The sequence below is a fragment of the Urocitellus parryii genome, chromosome 6 (genome assembly GCF_045843805.1).
Source record: "Urocitellus parryii isolate mUroPar1 chromosome 6, mUroPar1.hap1, whole genome shotgun sequence".
In the NCBI taxonomy this organism is placed as follows: Eukaryota; Metazoa; Chordata; class Mammalia; order Rodentia; family Sciuridae; genus Urocitellus; species Urocitellus parryii.
The window spans coordinates 183,320,265-183,343,134 of record NC_135536.1 but is presented as its reverse complement, the minus strand read 5'-3'; the positions used below and the strand labels follow the sequence as shown (position 1 = coordinate 183,343,134).

Below are 22,870 nucleotides of genomic sequence, written 5' to 3'. Positions count from 1 at the left end.
TTGATATCTTCAAGCCAGACCTCTCCCCTGCCCTACAGAGTCATTTACCCAACTTTCCATTCAACCTCTCCACCTGGAGGGTTCATTGGTATCTAGAGTTGAACACATGCAAAACTGAGCTACTTAGCATCCCTCTACCACCACCAGGCTCCCTCTGTCCTCTTGATCTCGGTTGGAGCAGCTCTGTTTTATTAATGGCACAAGCCAAAAACCTTGACTCCTCTCTTCTGTCAGATCAGAGGCCCTGCATTGCCCTACTCCAAGGAAAAACCTTTGTGTTGTATTGTCTGATTGCTGCCCCTGGCTTTGTGCAAAGAAGCAGCTTTGCTCACTCTCCACGTCCAATTCACCACCATATTCACTTGGCTTATCCTTCAACACAGAGGCTTAGAAATGTTGACCCACTTGCCCAAACACTCACAGCCTCTACTGATGGTCCCTTGGTCCCAGCCACAATGATCTCCAATGTAGATCATGGCAGCAGTCTCCTGAAAGGTTTGTCACCTTCAACTCTAGCCTCTGCATTCTTAACACTGCAGCCAGAATGATCTTGTTAAGCCACGAGACAAATCACATCAACCCTCTGCTCTGAACCCTGCAATAGCTTCGCATGTCACAGAGATTAAAAACCTCAAGGCTTTACAATGACTCATAAGGCTCCCAGATGACCAGAATTCCCCCTTCTGGTTGCATGTGACCTCATCTTGTTCTACTTCTGCCTCACTTCACGAATCTAATCATTGTTGTTTTCAAATATACCAAGTATGCCTCTGCCTCAGGGCCTTTGCATTTGCCATTTCTTCTAAGTAGAAATGAACAGACCAGGCTGGCTCTCTCACTTCCTTCAGGTCTTTATTCTTCCAGTGTCATCATCTCATGACATTTTATTAAAAATTGGAAGCCCCTTGCACCACACTTTGTCTTTCTCTCTCCCCTGCTTCCTGGAGTTCTTTAGCATTTATCATCTGACATACTGCTTTTTCACCGTGCCTTTTATTATCTGTCTTCTCCCACTAGAACGCACTCCACAGCGACAGGATATTTCTTTCTATTTTGTTTACTGCTCCATTCCAAGTACTTAGAACAGTGCCAGGTAGATAATATGCACACATAAATACGTTATCGAATCAATGAATCCCGGGTCCTTGGAGACAAGATAAATTTTACAATTATTTACCATAGAAATCAGAAGAAGATTGTAGAAAGCTGTTTAGCATCTGCAGTGAGCTATGAGAAAATAGAGCTTCTCTGGATCACAGTAGAACCCCATTCAGAAAGAACAGGTTGAGGTAAGGACACCACTGTATAAATATAAACCATCCTGACTGGCTCTGCAAGAATTCAAATTAGTGATCTCCATGCAACGTGAGAGCAGTTTCCAGAGAATTCCATGGGAGCAAGGGAAGGAGCCAACACATAGAGTACTTGTTTTGTGCCAGGCAACTTGCAAAGCATTTGATGTATATTAACATTGAATCCCTGCAACAATCTAGGAGTGAGGCACTGTTTTATCCCCGTTTTAAATGGAAAAAAAAAGTGAGATCCAGAGATGTTAAGTAACTTGTCCTAGGTTCAACAGCAAACAAGTGGGAACAGAACATAAACACAGGAAGTCTGACTTCAACCTGTGGCTGAGTCATTGCCCAATGCTACCTCACAAGTCTAAATGATGAAAGGAAGAGTTTGGATCCAAGATGGTGATCTGATCCCCCTTTTAAACTGTCTTGCTAAGGAAATAAAATCACCATTAAACTGGCCCTGAGAAGAGGATGCCATATGCCTCCTGGTATATAATTTTATGCTGACTAACACACACCCATTCCAGAAAAAAATATTAATATAAGGCACCGTAGGGGAGAGAGACCTGACTGGGAAGGAAATGGCAGGGCTGGGACTTTAGGGAAAGAAAACCTTCTGCCACAAGAGGAAGATACTTTCAAGCAAAACCACATTAGATCCTCAACTGTCACTGACCAGGGCTAGAGGCAGGGTGGACCGGGGACAGGAGCAGGGATACAGGGAGCTCGACATTATGGGCCACTTGGGTCAGCAGCAGAGAGGATGAGAGCTTTCATTCTAAGCCCAGAGCACATGGTTAAATAGGAAAGAGAGGGCTCTGACAGGAAGCTGGGATTGAAAAGAGACACCCCAATTAAAGGAAGAGGCAATGCTTCTGGTAACTACAGGCTGTCCCCGCAAACATCCAAAAGCCTTCTGCCTGCAGAGAATCTGCCTGCTGCCTGGTTAGTTTCCTTCACTAACCATTCTTCACTCCCCCACAAGACAGCTAGACCCCTTATCTGGCCAAGTCATGCATGAGCATGTATGATTCCCGCCCTTTCCCTCCGAGATGGAAATACTTAAACAGGGGCTCGTGGAAAGGTTGCTGAACAGATGAAAAATGCCCTCGTTCTTATTAAAGGGGGCTGCCCTGATAATGCAGGATCGATATCCCCAAGAATTACAGCAAGAAACTAGATATTTTAAAACAAAGACACTAATGTGCATTCCCAAATAAGAAGAAATAAGGGCTGGAATGAAGCATGTTCGTGGAGTGGAAGTTAACACTGCAAAAACATTCGTTCTCCAGCCCTGGTGTTTGCAAGAGTTCAGAACAATTTACTAGACGTGTGTTTAAGAAATAAAACCCATAAAGAAAAGCAAGGTCAAGGTAGGCAGCTGGCTACTGCTAAATTAATGAGATGTTTATTTGTTTTATGCACTTGTATATAATTTATTTCACAGTTAAAAGGGTAAGGAGGATAAAGACTTATATATAATTTTATATCAATATATTTGAAATCTAGGTGATAGAGGAAAATTCCGGGCAAAATATTGATTTCAAAACCTGCTTCAAGGGAAGAAATTTCCTACACAGTTTTATAACAAACAGAGAAATAGAATCACTAATTTAAACTTTTCCAACAAAGAAACACCAGTTTCGGGTGGTTTTACAAGTACAATTAGACAATTGCTCAAGGAATTTGTCATCCCAGCCTTACCTCCGTGCTTCCCAAGAGAGGAAAAAGAAAACTCTCCCCTCCTCAGTTTATGACATGACTGTAACCTGACTTCAAAACCAGACTCGCTTGCAATGGGGAAAAAGAAATCAGATGCAAAAAGAAATCAGATGTCTTGCAAACAAGACATTAACGAACAATCCAAAACTGCACAGATAGGAAAAAAATTAATTCATTTCAAAAAATCGATACTGATTCAAATTTAGTAAATCCATTTATGTAATTTTCTACATTAACATATTAAGAGAGAAAAGCATATTACTAAAATGGATGTGGTTAAAACTCAGCGTGATTTAAAAGCAAAATATCCTTGTGTATTGGGAATAAGATGGGCCTTCATAATCCTATAAATGATAGCCATAAAATACCATATTTCAGAATGAAATAATAGCACTATTATCTTTAACACTGGAAAAACACATACACCTGTCATTATTCCCATTAAATATTGAATTGGTGGCCCTCCTTGAAGTCAAGAAAATAAAACAGTTAAGATATTAGAAAGAATAAGACTGTTATTAACTATGGATGCTACGATAATTTACATAGATAACCCAAAGAAATTTGTATACAAGTTATTAGAATTCATGTATTTGCTGAGATGTCACATTTAAGAAATCAATTGCATTTCTATTCACCCAGTAAGAATGTGCTATGTTCTTAAAGATACTGTTTATAATAGCAATAAAAACATAAGGTATTTAGTAATAGACTAACAAAAGTTTTCAAGATGTATATAAAAATATATGAAACAGAAAAATATCTAGGAAAGCCCTGTAACAGAGATATACCATGTTTATAGATGAGAAAATCCAATATCATAAACACACAATAATATAAATACACAAATTGTTTCCCAACTGAACTTTAATTCATGCAATACAAAAGCAAACATTTTTTCCCAAAACGTGCAAGCTAGTCCAAGTAAGTAAAAAAGGTAAGAATAACAGGAAGATCAAAGTAATATAACTTGTTCTTTCAAATACCAAGACTTAAAAATTATTATTAATTAATCAGGTGGGCTATTGACACAGGTTTAGTTCAAGAACAATTGATCAAAACAGAACTAGAAATAGATCCATACAAGCCAAGTTTGGGTCCCCAATGACTCAGGAGGCTGAGGCAGGAGGATGGCAATTTAGAGGCCAGTCTTAACCACTTAGTGAGATTCTGTCTCAAAATAAAATTTCAAAAAGGGTAAGGGTGTAGCTCAAAGGGTTTAATTCCCAGTACCACATACCAAAGAAAGGAAGGAAGGAAGGAAGGAGGGAAAGAAAAGAAAAGGAGAAAGAGACTGACCCATCCATAATGTGGAAATGTGAAAGAAATTAAATGTAGCAGGGCAGATCCACTGAATTATTAACATTTTCTTTTTCTATGTGTGGTACTAGGTCAGGGGTGAAGTATTGAAATTGATTTCCTACTTCACAGCAGGCATAAAAACACAATTAGAAATGGGTTGAGTTCATTTTTATTGAAGGCATAACTTTAAAAAATTTTATGAGATTTTTAAGAAAACATTCTTGTGATCTGGGAGTAGAAAATGTGTCTCTTAAATGAGACTGTTTTGTTGAAGTTTATTCAGAAGCAGATCCCAAGATAAGGATTCCAATGGAAGAAATTCATTTAGGATGTCACACTGGTGAGGGAAAGGGAGAAGAAGCAGGGAAGAGGAGGAAGCCCGTACAAGATGGGCCAACCAGGCAGTGATCACGTGAACAGCTGGGTTGTAGCACCTTGTCATTCCAAGTGTGGTCCAGAGACCAGCACTGACTTGGTGACTCATTCTGGCCCATGTCAAGATAGGTACAAAAACAGAAAGAAAGTAATTTTTAAAAAGGAGTAGCTTGCATTTTAATTGATTTTTTAAATTTCAATTTTACTATCTTGGTGATTCATTCTTATGCTATTTTATGATAGTCCCCTTGGGTTGGAAATCATCATGGTCATCTTCCTGTTTGGGGTAGTTGGAGAGCACTAATAGAATGCATCTCAGAGTTAGCCAACAACGTGGAGAGGAAACTGAGGTGTTCATTCACCAACTTCCTGCCTTTCATTGCTTAAAAGATGTTTTGGGGTCATTAATTGCCTGGCATTTTTGCTTGCCCCAAGTTTACTTCCATAGCCTTCAGGTAAAGCAATATAGCATTTTATAGCATTTTAAAGAAAGATTTAGGACAGTATCTACTACTAAATTTGTCTGTCTTCCATGAAAAAACTCTGATAAATCTGACTATATTAAAATTAAGAACGGATCAATGTGTGGTTCTAGGTGAGGGACGAAGAACTGAAATTGAATTATAACTTCAGAGTAGACATAAAAACACAATTAAAAAAGGATTTCTATCATCATTCCACCATTCATTTCTGAGTTTATTACACAGGAACTATCAGTCATGGAATATTCCATCAAATTTCATTTTAGCCATGGAATCAATCTATGTGTAATATCTTAAAGGCTGCCCTGTCCTACTCACTTGAAATTATGTACATAAGAGAAAAAGTGAAAACCTGCATGTGTGTGGGGGGGAACTTTTTGGAAAGAAATCAACCATAGAACAAACCAAAACAAAACCCTGGACCAAAAAGCGGGGAGTGAGTTCATTTAAAGAGAAAAGCAAGACACAAACTGAATGAAAGTGTTTGTATAATACATATAGCCAATAAAATAAATCATATCAAGAACCTCTGCAAATCTACAAGAAAGAGCCAATAACGTTCAAACATTAATAAGATGATCACCTTCTTTAGGAAACAGGTAAAAACAGATAACATCTCAGTAAAGTCTCATTTTACACTCACCTGATGGTCTAGAATTTTGGACCCAATGATACCAAGTATTTATCAGGATATAGAGAAGAGGGGACTTGAGGGAGTCTATACTTCAACCAAATTTTGGAAAATGATTTGGCATTACTCAGTCCCTCAGTGTACAGGTTCTTTTCTTAAATACACCTTGAGAATTACATAATATTCATATAAGCCATGTTCTGAGAGCTCCATCTGGAAACCACCCTAACATCCATCTATAGAAGAACAGTGAAATAAATACAATAAGATGATATTTATGAACTGGAGATGAATGAAATACATCTATGTGCATCCATGTGGATTAATCTCAAAACTATGGTGAGTTACAAATGCAAATCTTGTACTAAAAAAAACCTATGTGTATATAAAGGAAACCAAGAAGAACTAAATGAGAACTTGTCTTGTTATAGATGTATATATTTATAACTCCAAGTAAAAATAAAGAGATTGGCTAACAAAAGATTTCGAGTAGAACTTGATGTTTTGTTGTTACTGTTGATGGGAAAAGAAGGGGTCAGTAATGTGAGACACACAAGATGCTTTAATGATCAGTGATGTCTCATTGCACATGTGTTCATTTCATAATTATTCTTTACACTATACAGAATTGAATACAATTTTTCCTATGCAAATGCAATGGGATCAAAGTAATAAAGTCCTAGAAATGTAATTTGTAAGGGACATAAAAAACTCCTATTTTTAACCAAGTGACATAAAAAAGAAGCATTAATAAGTGAAGAGTTATATGGCATTATGAAACAGAAGAACTCATGGTTCTAAGGAGGTGTCCTGGCCCCCCAAAAGAAGAGAAGAATGCACCTGAACTGCAATAAAAGTTCTAGTGGAATGGTTTTGAAATATTATAAAATTATTCTGAAGTTCTTCTGTAAAAATAAATGGGTATTGATATTCCAGAAAACTTTTCAAAAGAGAAATAATGAAAGAGAAGGCCTTATTCTCCCAAGTATTGAAGCATGTCATTGTTACAGAATGGAGGAGTCCTATCACAGGAGAAGCGACAGCTCCGTGAAAGCTGCCCAGCATGTGCCAGGATATAAACTAACTTAACATGGTGCTAAGATGGCATTGCACATCCCTGGGGAAGTTTTGACTGGTCAATTAACTGTCCTAAGAAAATTGTAAGGAATTATAGTTAGATTTCTACTGGGTACAATATGCTAAATAAATTCCAGATGGATGATAGTGTTAGCTGCGAAGAGAAAAAGATGGGAATAAATTACAAAAGAAATCATAAAATAATTATTCATTGGGGTTTTGTGTTTATCTTATTGGATATGAGAAAGAGAATCTGCTCTAAACTGAAAAGACTAGGTTGCCTAGTGCTCCTAGCTTGCGTTTTACTGTAGTATCCACCAGACAGACGCTCCTCCACCTCCATCAGAGAGACCCTCCTCCACCTCCATCAGAGAGACCCTCCTCCACCTCCATCAGAGAGACCCTCCTCCACCTCCCTCCGAGAGGTACTCTCCTCCACCTCCCTCTGAGACGTACTCTCCTCCACTTCCATCAGAGACATACTCTCCTCCACTTCCATCAGAGACATACTCTCCTCCACTTCCATCAGAGACATACTCTCCTCCACCTCCGACAGGTAAACAGAACCTCTTCTACCTCCATCAGACAGTCAGACCCTCCTCCATTCCGTCAGGTGGACCTTCAGATGAATGGGCAGAATCTACAGCTCCCTATTCAGCTCACTTTCTGCTTTGCAAAGATTAAAACATCTGGATTCTTCCCAAATGCTTGATGCAACTTGTCTCTCATTACATTATTTGTAGATAACTTTACCACCACTTCATAAGAGACGCATTAGGGAGACCTCAACTTCTCCCTCCAAAGCATCTGCACATTTTCTCACCTCTCTCAGAGGGAAAGGGACATTCTTTCCATGCACCCCTCCCTGTTCCTGCCTTTCGGGACCCTCGCCATGTCAGTGAGCACCCTCTTCCTTCTCCACCATTCCTCTTGCTTCTATTTTTGATTCTTCCTGGTCACCCTGGTCATGTCATAACCTTGCCCGTCTTTGGGAGGGGACACTGCGTGGGCTCCATATTTAATCGCTGCTGTTTCTGCATTCTCACTTCACCTTCCGGTGCTTTCTCAACCCTCTCCACGATGGCTTGCGACACCAGCATTCTCCCCAAATCACTCACGCTCAGGTCACAACCTTGAGGACAGAACACTTGAATCAAGGGGAAAACTTAAGGGCACATCTGACTTGACTGCTCAGCCGCATCTGTCATTGTTGACCAGCCCCTTCCTGAACCTCTTGCCTCCAGTGTTCCAGTGACAGCTTGACATCTGGTTTCCCAGCACACTGGTTCCTCTGCACACTCTCTCCCGTCTCTCCATTTTTTTTCTTCCTAATTGTTGAGAATGGAGCTCCTCTTCATTTAGTCTTTTTTCTTTTTTCCAACTCTTTCTATACTGTAGCTGCAAGGTTTCAGTTCCCAAACATGGGCTCCAGTCTTGTAGCCCCAAGCACTATTCAGCCGCACCTCTTGGATGTTCTACATACACCCAGGGCCACTTCACCACGGAGCCACATCCCCCGCTCTTTTTGTATTTTATTTTGAGACAGGGTCTCGATAAGTTGCTGAGGCTGACTTTGAACTCGCGATCCTCCTGCCTCAGCCTCCCAAATGGCTGGGTTTGCTGGCATGCTCCACTATACCCAGATAAGAATCCCTTTCTATAAACAACAGTCTGATTCCCCAGTTGCATAAAACAAAGTGCTGGGCCCCACCGTGACATGTCTCTTCCCTTCTTTGTCCTTATTCATCACCATCCAGTCATGTTAGTTTAGCATAACAACAATCTCCTCTGCAATCCATTTTTTTTCTACACTGCCTCTCACTGGTCCAAAGCAACAATCCTTTCACCCAGAATGACAATAGCAATTTCCTAACTGATTTTTCTCCTTCCACTCTTGACCTCAAAAAGCTGTCCACCACACTCCAACATGCTCTACTTTTGCCCTAGTAACTTCTACTTATCTATCAACATTAATGTATTTGCCACTCAATATCCTGACATGCAAGACTAAATTTTCTCTACTTGATTCTCCTAATAACTTATGACTGTACCTCGGAGTTAACAACTTTGACGAATTAATTTGGGTGTTATTTTTTAAATATGTGTCTCCCTTCCCAGAGCACAAGGTTTTATTAAGGATTCGACTACATTCCTAATGTCCCTCTTAATCCCTTGGTCATATTAAATACTCCAGAAATATTTATAGGGAGGAACGGGGGAGAGAGGAAACAACAGGAGATCTGACTAAGCAAAAACTTCTACATACCTAAAAGATTTCTAAAACAAATGAAAACCTGGCAAAAATATTTGTAAACTAAGCCCAAAGAGTATGTCCTCAAAAGCAGATTATAGTTATAAGCCCATAAGATAAAAATGAACAAAAATAAAGAGGCCTATAAGCAAGTGAGCAGAGGGTGTAGAGCGCATGTTCCTAAAAGAATCGATGCAAATGGCTAATTAAATTGAAAAAAAAAAAACAAAAAGTCTGTGCTCTCCAGTATTCTAAAAACGATACACACATGCACTTAATTTTTTAAATAGTGTTGGCAGACATCAGAACTAGGCATATTCTTCTGTTGGAGAGCCCAGATTTGTACAGACTTTCTGGAAGGCAATCTGGTAATACGTGTCAAAGCCTTAAAAATAACATGGCTTGCCCACTTTGGCCTAGGAAATTAATTTCTATGAATTTATCTTCAGAACATCAGCAAAGTTGCATGCATATATCTTATAAGAATGCTTTTTGCAGTGTCACTCAGAATCATGAAGAATTTAAACCAAATTTAATGCCCAATAAGAAAGGATTGGTGACTAGGACTATAAGGGGGGATGTTTTCTTCTAAGCAGATATTAAACCATATAATTTCCAAAACACTTCAGGTTTTTTTCAAATTATGATTTATATAATGACAAAAGAGGGTCACAACACAATACACACAAGAGGGGTTAAATTTTTTAAAAATAAAATACATATATGCATAAGCATATTTTATATTTTAAAAAATAAAGTTTTAAACTATATTTATGAAAAACTGGAAAATATCTTCAAAAATGGGTAGTGTGAGTGATTTTTTCTTGTATCTTTTTCAAAATCTTTTTGTATATTCTTAATATTCAACAAATTGTGTGTATCATGTCCATAATGAGGAAAACTAAACATATTTTAATTTAACAATGGGGAACTGATTGCAACATATGGCCAAGGCTATATCTAGAGAGGCGTAGCATGATGATTAAGGGTATATGACTTGAAGCTCATAGACAGGTGTTCTGTTCCCTCTTTACAACTTAAGAGCCATATGACCTTGAGCAAAGTATCCACATCTCAGAGGCTGGCTCTCTTATCAGCACAAAGGAGATAATCCATACTGGACAGAGCTATTTTGTGGCTTAAGTGAAATAATGTATGTAAAATTCTGATCAAAGAGTAAGCACTTAATAAAACTCCTGTGTTTATAATGCTGAAATATAAATAGATCCAGTAATGATTTACATGAATTCACGATTCTCCAGTGGGTTAGAACTGAAAGTTTGGGAAATCTTTTAGTTTCTGGCTCAGCATCTTCCACACTATTGTGAGGATGCTGGAATCCCAGCAGGAGGATGCTGAGGAAGACTGGCCCTGAATAGGAGCAGCCCCAGGAAAGACTGTGCCTTCCTAGGGCAAAGTGCTGGCTCAAGTCATTCACTCACCTCTTCATCCAACTGGCCAGTGGGCATTTAGCATCCAGCCCAGGACAGCGCTGGGGACTCAGCAGCAAGACAAGCTGCTGCCATCTTGGAGCAAAGCAAGCTTCTTCTAGGTGGACTGAAGTTTCAAGGCACATAGTTTTTATTGAATTAAGGAAATTGGAAACTAAGGAAACCTGCGGAAAATTTGGCAGAGTGGGGAAAACAAGAGTTGATAAACTTCTCAGGTCTTCTTTAATTTCTTTCTTTAGTGTTTTCTAGTTTTCATTGTAAAGGCCTTTCACCTCTTTCGCTAAGTTGATTCCCAAGGTTTTGTTGTTGTTGTTGTTGTTGTTGTTTTGAGGCTATTGTGAATGGGGTAGTTTTCTAATTTCTCTTTCAGTGGACTCATTGCTGAAGTATAGGAATGTGTTTGATTTATGGGTGTTGATTTTATATCCTGCTACTTTGCTGAATTCAATTATTAGTTCTAGAAGTTTTCTGGTGAGATTTTTTTTGGATCTTCTAAATATAGAATTATGTCCTCAGCACATAGTGATAGTTTGTGTTCTTCTTATGGCATTTGCCGGTAAGTGGATGGATCTGGAGAATATCATGCTGTGTGAAATAAGCCAATCCCCAAAAACCAAAAGCTGAATATTTTCTCTGATATGTGGATGCTAATTCACAATAAGGGAGGTGAGTGGCTAGGGGGAGGGAAAGGAGGGTAGGGATATGGGGGTAGGAAGGATAGTAGAATGAATTGAGCATCATTACTGTATTGAATAAATGATTATACAACTGGTGTGATTCTACATTGTGTACAATCAGAAGAATTAAGAAGTGATACTCCATTTATATATGATGTGTCAAAATGCATTGTACTGTCATGTGTAACTCATTAGAACACATTTTTTAAAAAGGGAAAAGAAAAGAGTTGGTAAACTAATGGCAAAGCCCACTTTACATTCCTCACATATCAACCCTAAAACAAAGACCTAATTGGGGATTTCTACCCATTGGCAAGGCTGGGGCCTACTGTTGTCCTCTCTGCTCTGATCAGCCTCAGTCCACTCATGGACTTGTTCAGTCTGCAGATGAGAAACTGCCAACCTTCTAAAGAGAAGTCTGCGAATTCAAGCCTATGAGTCAAACCCAGCCGACTGCCTGTTTTTGAAAATGAAGTTTTATTGAACATGACCACACCCATTTGTTTATGAATTGCCCATGGCCATTTTTATGCTTCGATGGCAGCACTGAGTAGTTACAACATAGACTGCATCATGCTAAAATATCACTACCTGGTCCTTCCTAGAAACTTTGCCAACCCTGTTCTAAATCCGTGGGGCTGGAGAAGTGTTGAGGAAGGTGACATCAGGTTTGTAACTCTCTTCTTCTGTAGTTCCAGGAGCTGTTCCTCTTGAATCCATCCAAGGAGGGCCCTTTGAGGAGAAGATTTACATCCAGTGGAAACCTCCCAACGAGACCAATGGGGTCATCACGCTCTATGAGGTAAGGAGGCCTCTTGGGCTGCTTCTGTGGGCTCAGCTGCATTCAATTCTCTTCAGGTTGAAGTGGGTGAATACCTATTCCATTGAAGATGTAAAGGTGAGTAGGACGCATCTTTTCTGATAATATAATGGAAAGAAAACATCAGAGCCCAGAACTGGGCTGAGTGATTGCCCAAAGACAAAGAAATCTGGACATATCATACCTTAATCTGACTCCTTGAGCTCCTTAATCCCTCTTGCAGAGGACTCGGGAGCTCAAGGAGTCAGATTGTCCTGATTTAGAAGAGAAGACCCAGTCCTGGCCAATGGTAATTAAAGTCTGTTTGAAAGACCATGATATTCCTATGGTACTCACCCCACAGATATCAGTCCCTGGGCTTTGAAAAGGATCTCAGTGTTATTCTCTGTCCAGGATTACAGGATTTCTGGGCTTTGGGTTTCTTTGTACTCAAGGCATACTAGATTATTAGCCCAGCATTTAAATCCAGAGCTCCCCACCAAGCATGAGCCAGACCTTATCATATCAGAGTTGGAACCGAACCTTCTCAGGCAGGAATGTCCCCACCGGGACAGCATAATATGGCTTCCTGAAAAATTGTCAGTTAACCTCCATAGAAGTCCATTGTAAGACAAGACAAAAGATCTACAAAAATGCTCACAAAGCTTAGATTCAAGTATTGGTAAGTGGATAAGATTGACTCTCCTCTCACTCCTGAGGCAACACTGGATAAAACAGAAAAACAGGGCACTGCTGATGGAAGGGCGTGGGTGTTGCAGCTGGAAAGAGGTAGCTTCGTCTCCGAGGAGTTGTCCCCTAGCCTCACGTGGCCTCAGGCAGGCTTCTCCTGCCCCCAAGCCTGTTGCCTCACCTGTAAAATGAGGATGATATTCATCACTTCTGTCACTTCCGTGTGACTCTAGCAAGCCTGGGGAGGGAAGAGGCACAAGCATTCCCAGGCAGGAACATGTACTGCAAGTCCACATGGGACCTTAAGCCACTAAGTGCCCTTGCCAACACACACACCTCTAGAGAAGGGCTTCTGGGAGTGGGTTCTGGGGAGGGAAGTCAGGGAGGGATGATGAGGGAGAGAGACTCAGCATTAGTTTGAGGAACTCCTAGGCTTTCTAGAGGAGTAGATGGTTCTCAGAGATCTCTGAAGTGGGGGATTACCCACCATCTACAAAGCTCTCAAGAAAACACCTGTCTCACTCAATCTAGCATTCCTTAGAAGAGTCATCTAAAACCGCAGTTTAGAAATTGCAGGGAACTGGGTGCAGCTCTCAGGACCAGCATTTGGGAGGGAGGAATGGACATTCATCTCAACCATTCTGAGCCTTTTTGGCTGTAGGGAGAAACTTCCTTCCGAGTTTGTTGTAAGAGAAGGGGAGGGAGTCCCACTGACACACTTTGCCAAGGATGTGGTCCAGACCTCTTCAGGGGAGTGAGTGAGGGACTGGGAATTTGATGAACCAAAATCCAATAATTTCAAAGATATTCTTTGTCGAGACCACAGTTAGACACACACACACACAATAGAAATCTATTGTGCATCGCAAGCTGTTCTTTGTATGGCAGAGAGAAAGGACCATGATTTAGGGAGAAATGGTAATGTTATATGAAAATTTCTCCATGCCAGAAATGCAAGCCTTTTGGAATTTGTAGGCCGGTAAGATTCCAAAGGTTTGGGGGACCAACGTAAGTGCTTTACCATCTTTTAACATTTCATAACAGAAAAGATAATCATTCAAAAATATAGAAAGGACATAATTTCAAATTGCTTAAATTTACTTTATGAATAACTCGTGACAATTGCCTTACTTTCTCTCATTTTGTCTTGGAATGATGACAATTTTGTCTTGAAAAGGTTTGGGTCCTTTAGGTACGTGCACTCGGAAACCACTGAGCTGGGTCCTATTGCTAGTGGGGTTATCTCTCTGCACAGACTTCTTCCTTGAGAGTGAAATGATTTTTCTTCTAGTAGGATTACACATTGGGCTGCACTAGCAATATCATGATTGCCATCCCATGATAATAAGAAAGATATAGATGAAGGAAGAAGAGGGGGGCACATGCAACTTGGAGATAAACACCTGATTTGAGCAATAGCTCCTAACTTGAGGTATCACTTGTGGTACACTCTCTGGAGCTCTAGGCTCAAAGATGAGGACAGGTTGGCACAGCATATCTTTCACTTCTGTGTGGACTCAGTACCTTGGGATTTTCAGACCTGATGCCAGGAAGATTGACATTTCTATGATGGTCTCTGCTGGAGATAGCTATGGTAAAGGATCTTGAAGTAGCTTTTTGGCTGCTTCCTAGGCCATAATGATAGAGAACCAGAGCCAGAAGATTGCAGCTGGAGGGCTTTTTTTGTGAGCCTGTGAGGCAACCTTGGGGGAATACACCAAAATGGCTGGAGGACACGGTGACAGAAGCTGGGAGTTTGGCGGGTAGGATGTGGAGTTATTTATCCCTTGGTCACATTTTCTGCATAAACGTGGCAGTGGTCACATGTCTTTCAAGCTAATGAGGCTCAAGTAGGTGAGAATGTTACAATTTGAAGTCAGGCATCCTAAACCTGTATCCCCATTAGGATGACTTCCTGCTGGGTGACTAATGGTAGAGCAGTGCTGAGGTTCTTGAACCTCAAGTTCCCAAAAGTCATGATAATAGTAGTTTTCTTTAGAGGGTTGTTGCAAGGTTCATGTGACATATGTGTTTAGTACAGTGCTTGACATTCATAAATAACATTATAAATGTTAGTTCTTATCACCCTGTAAAAATGAGGAAGTTAGGAACAGAGAGGTGAAGTGCAGAAGACAGAATGACAAACTCATGCATTTTCATTCAGGTGTGGCTGCTGCTGCAACCCAGTGTGGTCCGTGGCCCAGCAGCAGCAGCAGCACCCAAGAGAATATTAGATACGGTCATTCCAGGCCCATCCAGACCTCCTGAATCAGAATCCCCTATTTATATGGGTGCTACATGTAGGCATTAAAGTTCAAGGACTGCTCTTCTAGAAAACACTACTTGTTAGAAAGTCTTAGCAACTATTGGAAGAGTATGTCCTCGCTGAGCACAGAGATGGGGAGCTCCACCCACACTGGGCTCAAGCCCATCCTTCCCCAGACTGTAATCAGGAGACCTTGAGTTTATAGACATTCATGACAAATATGTGTTTATGAGGCAATTTCCAAATTTAATTAGATGAAACCAATTTGATTTTTAAAATTAGGTTCTAATTGTAATTTCAAAAGAGAAATTCATAAATTACAAATCACCCTCTTCTGGCCTCAAAAGGGATATTTTGTTACAAAGAAAAAATAGATAATAATGGGAACAGAAACCCAGGCTTGTCCATGCCCGTTAGACTCAGCAAAATAACCCAAAGCCAAAGAAAGGAAGGAAGGAAGGAAGGAAGGAAGGAAGGAAGGAAGGAAGGAAGGAAGGAAGGGAGGGAGGGAGGGAGGGAGGGAGGGAGGGAGGGAGGGAGGGAGGGAAATAGAGATAAAGACAGGGGGGAGGGAGGAAGGAAGGAAAGAAAGGAAAAAGAAAAGAAAGAGAAGTTTCACTATTGGAAAAATGTAAGTATGTGAAATAGAGCTGGTCCAGGCAGCATTGAGAGCCAATTTCCTTGGATGAGTCCAAGTCACAACCTCTGGATTTATCATTAGAAAACTTTGACCCCCCCCATCCCCGCCCCCCACAAATCTGAGTGGCTTTGGTCAAGTTGCATTCTATTTCTGGGCTCCAGTCCACTTTTTATAACTTGAACATGAGGGTTAAAGTTATAAAGATCATCCCAGGCTTCAACCAGGTAAAGAACCAAGGGATAAATAAACCCACATCCTACCCACAAAAGCAAAGGTTCTGTCTCATGTGTTGCATTGCATTTAAAGCTTGCCTTTAATCTGGCAAGTCTTTGAAGGTACAGCAGTGATGACATTTGGAGAAAACTAGCTTGTGCAGAAGAAGTCCAGGATGGGAATGACATTGGCATGTTTGACCAACAGGAGACCAAAGTGACTGAGGCTTCATGAGCGTGGTGGACAGCCATGAGATGATGTGGAGGGGTTGGGGGCAGCGCAGGACATGCAGGGCTCCTAGAGTTTGCATTTTACCCTGAGAAAAGTGTAAAGCCCTTCAAGGGTTTTAAGCAGAGAAATGAAGGAGCCAGATTTACATTCGTAAAAGATCACTGAGCTGTTGTGTGGACATTAGACGGGGGCTAGGACGCACAAGCATCTCGAGGACATCAGAAAAAGCCTCAGGAAGAATGGGCATTTCCATCATCTGTGCTATTGTGATGAGAGTTCAGCAATTTATTGAGAGACCTTGTGCCTGGGTGGAAGGTGTGAAAGTTTTATCACAGCTGCCTATTTTCTGTTGCTAACCTGGCTCTGACACTGTTAGTCGACTTATGTCACTGTGACAAAATACCTGAGATAAACAAGTGAAAAGCAGGAAGATTTATTTTGCCTCCTGGTTGCAGAAGTTTCAGTCCATGGTTATTTGTCCCCATTGCTGTGGGGCTGATGGGGCAGACACCATGGCAGGAATGCTCGGGGGAGCAAAGCTCTCACCTCATGGTGGCTGGGGAGCAAAAAGAGAGAGAGGAAGGGGCTTGGGTCCCACCGTACCCTTCAAAAGCACAGCCCTGACGACCTTAACTTCCTCCCACCAGGCCCCACGGTAACATCATCCTAGGGATCTAACTTTCAACACACAAGTCTTTGGGGGACATTTAAGATCCAAACCATAATAGATTATCTTCCATTAAGTACAGAATTCTTATCTTGCTGAACTCCCTGAAGCCATGAACTGTTAGATGCTTTCTTCCCTACAGGATGGGACTCTTTGCCTGACCCTGTCATCACACTGGGGCAGTGGAACAGTTTAATTTTGCAGCAGCCACAGCCACTATCCCTGCCCACTGACGTGGGCTCAGAATGCCCCTGAGAGCCCATTGACACTGCCCCATTTCAGCTGGGGCAGGAAAGTATTAGGGTGGGTTCGCCCATGGGCTCAGATCTTTGGGGATTTGTACTTTAGTGGTAGATCCAGAATGCACTTTACGATCAGTTCCCTAACAGAGTGCCAGGTAGTACACAGGGAGAAGAAGTGTCAGAATCCTGTGTCCATAATACCAGCAGCATCAACATCACCTGGGACCCTGTTAGAGATGCAGAATCTCAGGCTCCAGCCCAGATGCACTGAACTGAGACTGCATTAACAAGATCCCCAGATCTTGTTGTGTGTGCATTAAAGTGTAAAAAGCCCTAGCCTACGAGATGATATAAAATTTCACCCTCTGGATCTGCACAAGGAGGTGGTAGAGGTGGGGAGTGAAGACCAACTGCTCTGCAAAGTTCTGACTAATGAAAACATGGCAGTCAATGGCATGGATAATACAGTCATTGGATGAACTAAGCAATATCTCATCTCACTTTGATCCAAAGAATTAAGAATTTTCCCCAACAGTATGGAAATCATGCCATTCACACAGACCCTTTCAGAGTCCCACTCTTGAGTTTGAATAAGATACCAGTGTTGCCTAATCCGGCCTTGGTATATGAAGAAGATGGCACAGCTTCTCCCAGCTGACTCAGCTTTTAGGAACAACTGCAGTTCATCAAAACCCAGACCATGGCATCTACCAACGGACACTTACAGCCAGAATGAGGTCACTGGGGGAAAAAATCCAGTCGAAGCGTTGTCTGAAAACTCTTCAATAAAATAATTTAGAGTCAAACACTTCAGAGTTCACACACACACACACAAAAAACACAACAGTAATCAATATGTGTTCCAATTCAATTAATTGTGCTCATCTCTGTCCAAAAATAAAATTGCATAGGGTGAGGGAATTGGGCCAGAAGGTGTTACACTTACAACTGGGTTAACGAAGTGTGAAAATATTTAAGATTCAGACATGTGAAGCTTCCCAGTAAGCCTTTCTGTTTAGCAGTCAAAATCACCAAGTTTCTAATTACAGTGTATAAATCTGAGAAGCTTAAAGGGAATGAGAGGACCCTAATGAGGCAGGAATGGGTGTCTTGATTATGCTAGAGTTGATTGACGTTTATCTTGCAAGCTATTCTAGGTGCCTGGTGCTCAGAGTTAAATAAAACACAGACTTTGCCTCAATAAAACAAGGCGGCATTTCTATGTGGGAGCTGCTTGAAGAGGTGCAATAGGTCAAAGGGTTGTCAATATTTTTCCAGCAGACAGATGGTCGGATAGATTCTGAACAAAAAAATATATGGGCCCCAGGAATCAACATGCGAGCAGAGTGTATTGAAAGAAGGCTTGTGTTGTTCTGAGGTGGAGCAGAGTTCTGAACAGGGTGAGAGGAGACACAAACATTGACAGAGAGGGGGCCAGCTGCGTGGTCGATGAGCTCAGGGGCGGGCCCTCAGAGAGAGAGGCCCATGGGAGGTTCCTGGCTCTGCTTGGATGAGTGGGCACACCTCTTTTTGTCCTTTTAGCATTGCCACAGTGACTGCTTAGGGCCCCCTGACCCCAGACTCCCACAACTCTGGTCCACAGAGGCATGGTGGGGAGGGGGGGATGTGGTCCAGATGAGCAGGAGGTTGCTAGGCAGGAAGGGATCAGCTGGATCGTGACTAATACAGCCCCAAACAAGAATTTGCATAATGCAAACCTGATCTACGTTAATTAGGATACATAATTTGCATAATGCAGGCCACTATTGGATATAACTTGAGCCAGGCTGGTAACTCAGGAAAAAAAAAGCTCTTATTTCCTTTGAATTGTTTAAGCCAGAAAGTTAGAGTGATCCATTCATTACCTCCAGCTGCCCATGCTGCTAATCCACCAGAGTGCCACCATTTCTCCTGCCAAAGTAGTCTCAGGTCAGGGCGAGCTGCCTCATCTGTACCACCACATCCTTTTTGAGCACCCATCAATGCCTGGACCATTTCAGTATCTTCCTGCCAAAACCCGCCCACACTGCAGCCAGACAGAACATCATATATATATGTGTGTGTGTGTGTGTGTGTGTGTGTGTGTGTGTGTGTGTGTGTTTCGTTGTTGTTGGACATGATATCTTGATTTTATTTATTTATTTTTATGTGGTGCTGAGAACCAAATCCAGCGCCTTGCATGTGCCAGGCAAGCACTCTATGGCTGATCCATAGCTCCAGCCTCCAGAACATCTGTAAGTGGTCCCTCTGAGCATGTTATCTCTCTGCATTGCTCTGTCCGTCTTACCTTTAGGGTTCTGGATGATCGGACTCCTGACTATTTACTGTGTTCTAGCCCCTCCAGCCTTCTAGCATTTTCTCAGGTTTATCCAGTTCTTTGAAACCCACACATGACTCCATGAACATCTTTCCTTTTGCCTATGACACCCTTCCTTTCGTGTCCCTCATGCCGCCCCTTCCTGTTTTTGACTTCCAAAAGGCTTGTCCCTCTCCTATCCCCTTTATCCAAAAAAAGAGGCCCCTCTGTTTTCCCTCGTAGTAACCTGCTTTTGCATTCTGCACTTGATTTGTTTGTGTATTTTAGTATCACCCAGTATCCCTGGACTTTTAGCTCTATGAGGAATGGGTGCTGGGTTGATTCATTTTGTCAAATTGGTTCAGCCATCGTGTCCTGACATGTGGTCCGACATTATTCTAGACATTTTTGTAAATGAGTTTTTGGATGATATTAATATTCAAATTGGTGGACTTGGGAGTTAAGCAGGTTGTTCTCCATAATACCTATGAGGTCTTGTTCCATCCATTGAAGACCTGAGTAAAACAAAAGGTGGAGCTCTCCTGAGCAAGAGGGATGCAGCCAGCAGACCTCCAGGCTCAGTCCACATCAGTTCTTCCTGACTCTCCAGCCCGACAGCCTTTCGTCTTGAAGTAACTTATACAACCGGTATTTATTTTTCCATATCAGTGTGTCCTGAGGACCTAAAATAATAGCTTGCAAATAGTGTGTACTCAATAAATATTCCTTGGATGATTGTATGGATTTGTGCTTTATCTTAACAAAGGGTAATAATGAAAGTTCTGTTTAATTTACTGTATCACACTTTGAAATAACCTCTGCTCAGTTTTGCTGTGAACCTAAAACTTTTTTAAGAAAAAAAAAAGTCTATTAAAGCAATCACATCTGTGACTCTGGAGAATATAGACAAATAATAGGTAGATAGACACAAAGACGAATGGGTGGGTAAGAAGATGGATGGATGGACGGACTCCATTGCAGTCCAGATGGATCAGAATCTCTGGAGGAGGGTTCCAACCACGTGGTGTGTGTGTGCATTTGTGTGCTGTTGTTAAGTTCCTTAGGAAATTCTCCTGTCTGTCCCAGGTGGTAAAGAAGCGTTGTGGGAAATTAATCCAATCCATCTCCTCTGGTCTGTTGATCCTAGCTAAATGCCTGACAAATAAACACATCCTTGACCTTGGCCTACCCCATCTTCCTTCCCATTTCACCAGGCTTCACCTCCTGTAGCTGGCTCCCTCCTTCAAGGCAGGTACATGGTGCTTCAGTTCTTTAAGGTTCAAGTTCCAGAAGCCTGGGGCCCTTTTCCCTGAAGGTTGCTAAACCAACCGTGTGTGGAGTGATTGAAGACTCGCAGGGAGGGATCACTCTGTCAATACCCCTTTGTGCTTTCCTAATGGCATCTATAACTCAGACGCGGGAGCCCACAACAGACCTTCCCTTATGAATCTTATTGCCTCTCCAGGAGAGAAGTTAGTTCTGTTGGCTTTTTTTTTTTGTGAGATTAAAAAAGACATACAGACACACAAAACTCCATAGATTTGCCCAGAGGCCTTCCCTAAATCTTAAAAAGTCAGGAACCTGGAATGTCTAGGAGCCATTGTTTCTAGCCCTCGGCTCATCACTCAAACTTCATAGGGTGTTTCTCTTGCAGAGCCCTGAAAAAATGCAGGTATCTCTGGGTAGACACCACATACAGGTCACCTGGGCTGACAGGGAGGCTGGTGGGTGTTTCAGTAGAAACAGCTTTGGTTGAAAAAATGACCTCTGGCCCTCGGAGTATAGAAGGAAGGAAGTTGCATTCCAGTGTAAGTCGCATTTATGCAAGTGGCCCATTAGTGCTGCCTGTCACCCACTGGTGGAGTCTCAGGAACGCCTATATATTTGCCTTGGGGTGTTTCTTTTTCTCTCTTACAACACAGGTGTTTGTGATGGTGCCAGGTAACATGAGAGAAGAAACCAACAGATGCATAGCCCTCATTAACTAAAGGACAGCAAGTCATGTTCTCCTGGCCATAAGTTTTTCATAACCAACATTAATCATTCAGTTCAGCTGCAGATAAGCAGTACGGGGGCGCTGCATGGAGAATATCCCCGCAGTGTTCATATGTAAGTATGTTGGTCTCGGGATGTGGAGGAGTCTATATTTTTGTGAATTTAATATAACTTACAAAATCTATCTTAAACGGTACGCTGTTTAATATCAACCGCTGTATGCAGGTGTGGGCTTGTTTTGACGTGTTTGCCAGTAAGTCTGTGCGAGGCCTTTGCCCTTTGGCTATACCCACCTTCCAACTGCATCCTCAGAATTGCTCGATTTCGGAGAATTAACTTCAGAAGAAAACAGAGGCCCAGGTGGACTGCAGAAACCCCAGGTGGCCACCTCCTATCCCTGACCCAGCAATACCACAAGAGGACCTCCCTGTCCTGTTAGGGGCTCTGAGCTGTATCCCGTGAACTTCTGCCATATTTTTCTCTCAATTTTTTGCTAAAGGAAAGCATTGGATTAAAATTATCTTTCGGTTATATTTAATCTCATGCATTTACAATTGTCCTAGGAGAAAGGAGGGAAGAAACGGACAAGTTAGTGCTGTTTTTTGGCACCGCGTGGCTCTCTTTCATGTTCCTTAGATGGAAGGGGAACTGCGTTTTGATGTGCAATGTGTGTATCCAGAGGCCTTTGCAGGGGATCCTGCTGTACACACAGTCACGTGGCTGGAGATGGGACCCTCTTTCTGGCTGCCATGTCCTTTCAATACACTGCCCAGAGGCGGTGTTTAAGTGGTGAAGCGTCTCTTTAAACATCACACAGTGTTTTCTTTTCATCTCTGATGTTTTACCTTGTTAGTCCTGTTGGAATTCCACCTGGGCTGGGCAGTGCAGCAGGAATTTGTTGCTTTTAACTGGCTGGTTCTTTTGTTTCTGTTTTGGTCAGAACAGGTCTCTTGTGTTTGAGACCTAAGTAAAGGGTACCTGCAGATTTTCATCTACCATCAGGACATTTGGGCTCTCCCAGTCCCTGGAGGAGAGTTTGCATTTGGGATTCATCGCTTATCCCTTTCATTGGCTCAGGAGATAGCAAGTGGCTTTTCTTATCCTGCCCCAAACCCATGAGCCCTTTCCTTTGATTTTTTTTTAACTCTTTACCAAGACAGAAATAATTTCTTAAAATTGACATCAAAGTTCAGGACCTTGGTCTTCTTCATTATGATATCAATACATACATGCAAACACACACACACACACACATATAGGTTTATAATATGCATGTCCACCTGCATACACACATAGGCAAAAAATGCATGCACAAAAACATGTACAAAATCCTGCACAGACACATAGACACATACTTATGCTTACATACATACCAGGTCTCCTTCAAAGGGTCATAAAAATGGCCATTGTTTTCTGGATCTCCTATTGGTTTTATTATGCTTTTAACATGTACCTTTTATTGAAAAGTCAGATCATGAATTGTGCAGTTAGGAAATTAAGATTGATTCTTGGTATGCCATTGCCAAAGAATGCACTTGAATGAATCCCTTCCCCAGCCTGAGCCC

General features: G+C 41.7%; 1 protein-coding gene across 2 annotated transcripts in view; it reads left to right on the top strand.

Annotated features, from left to right (window-relative positions):
• The window catches only part of Ptprt (protein tyrosine phosphatase receptor type T), a 1,043,151-nt gene that overhangs the window by 670,022 nt on the left and 350,259 nt on the right, over nucleotides 1-22,870 (top strand). For both annotated transcript variants that reach the window (XM_026383218.2, XM_026383217.2), the window contains exon 9: nucleotides 11,959-12,068. In XM_026383218.2, the coding sequence (XP_026239003.1) occupies nucleotides 11,959-12,068 (110 nt within the window). The remainder of the gene's footprint in view (nucleotides 1-11,958; nucleotides 12,069-22,870) is intronic.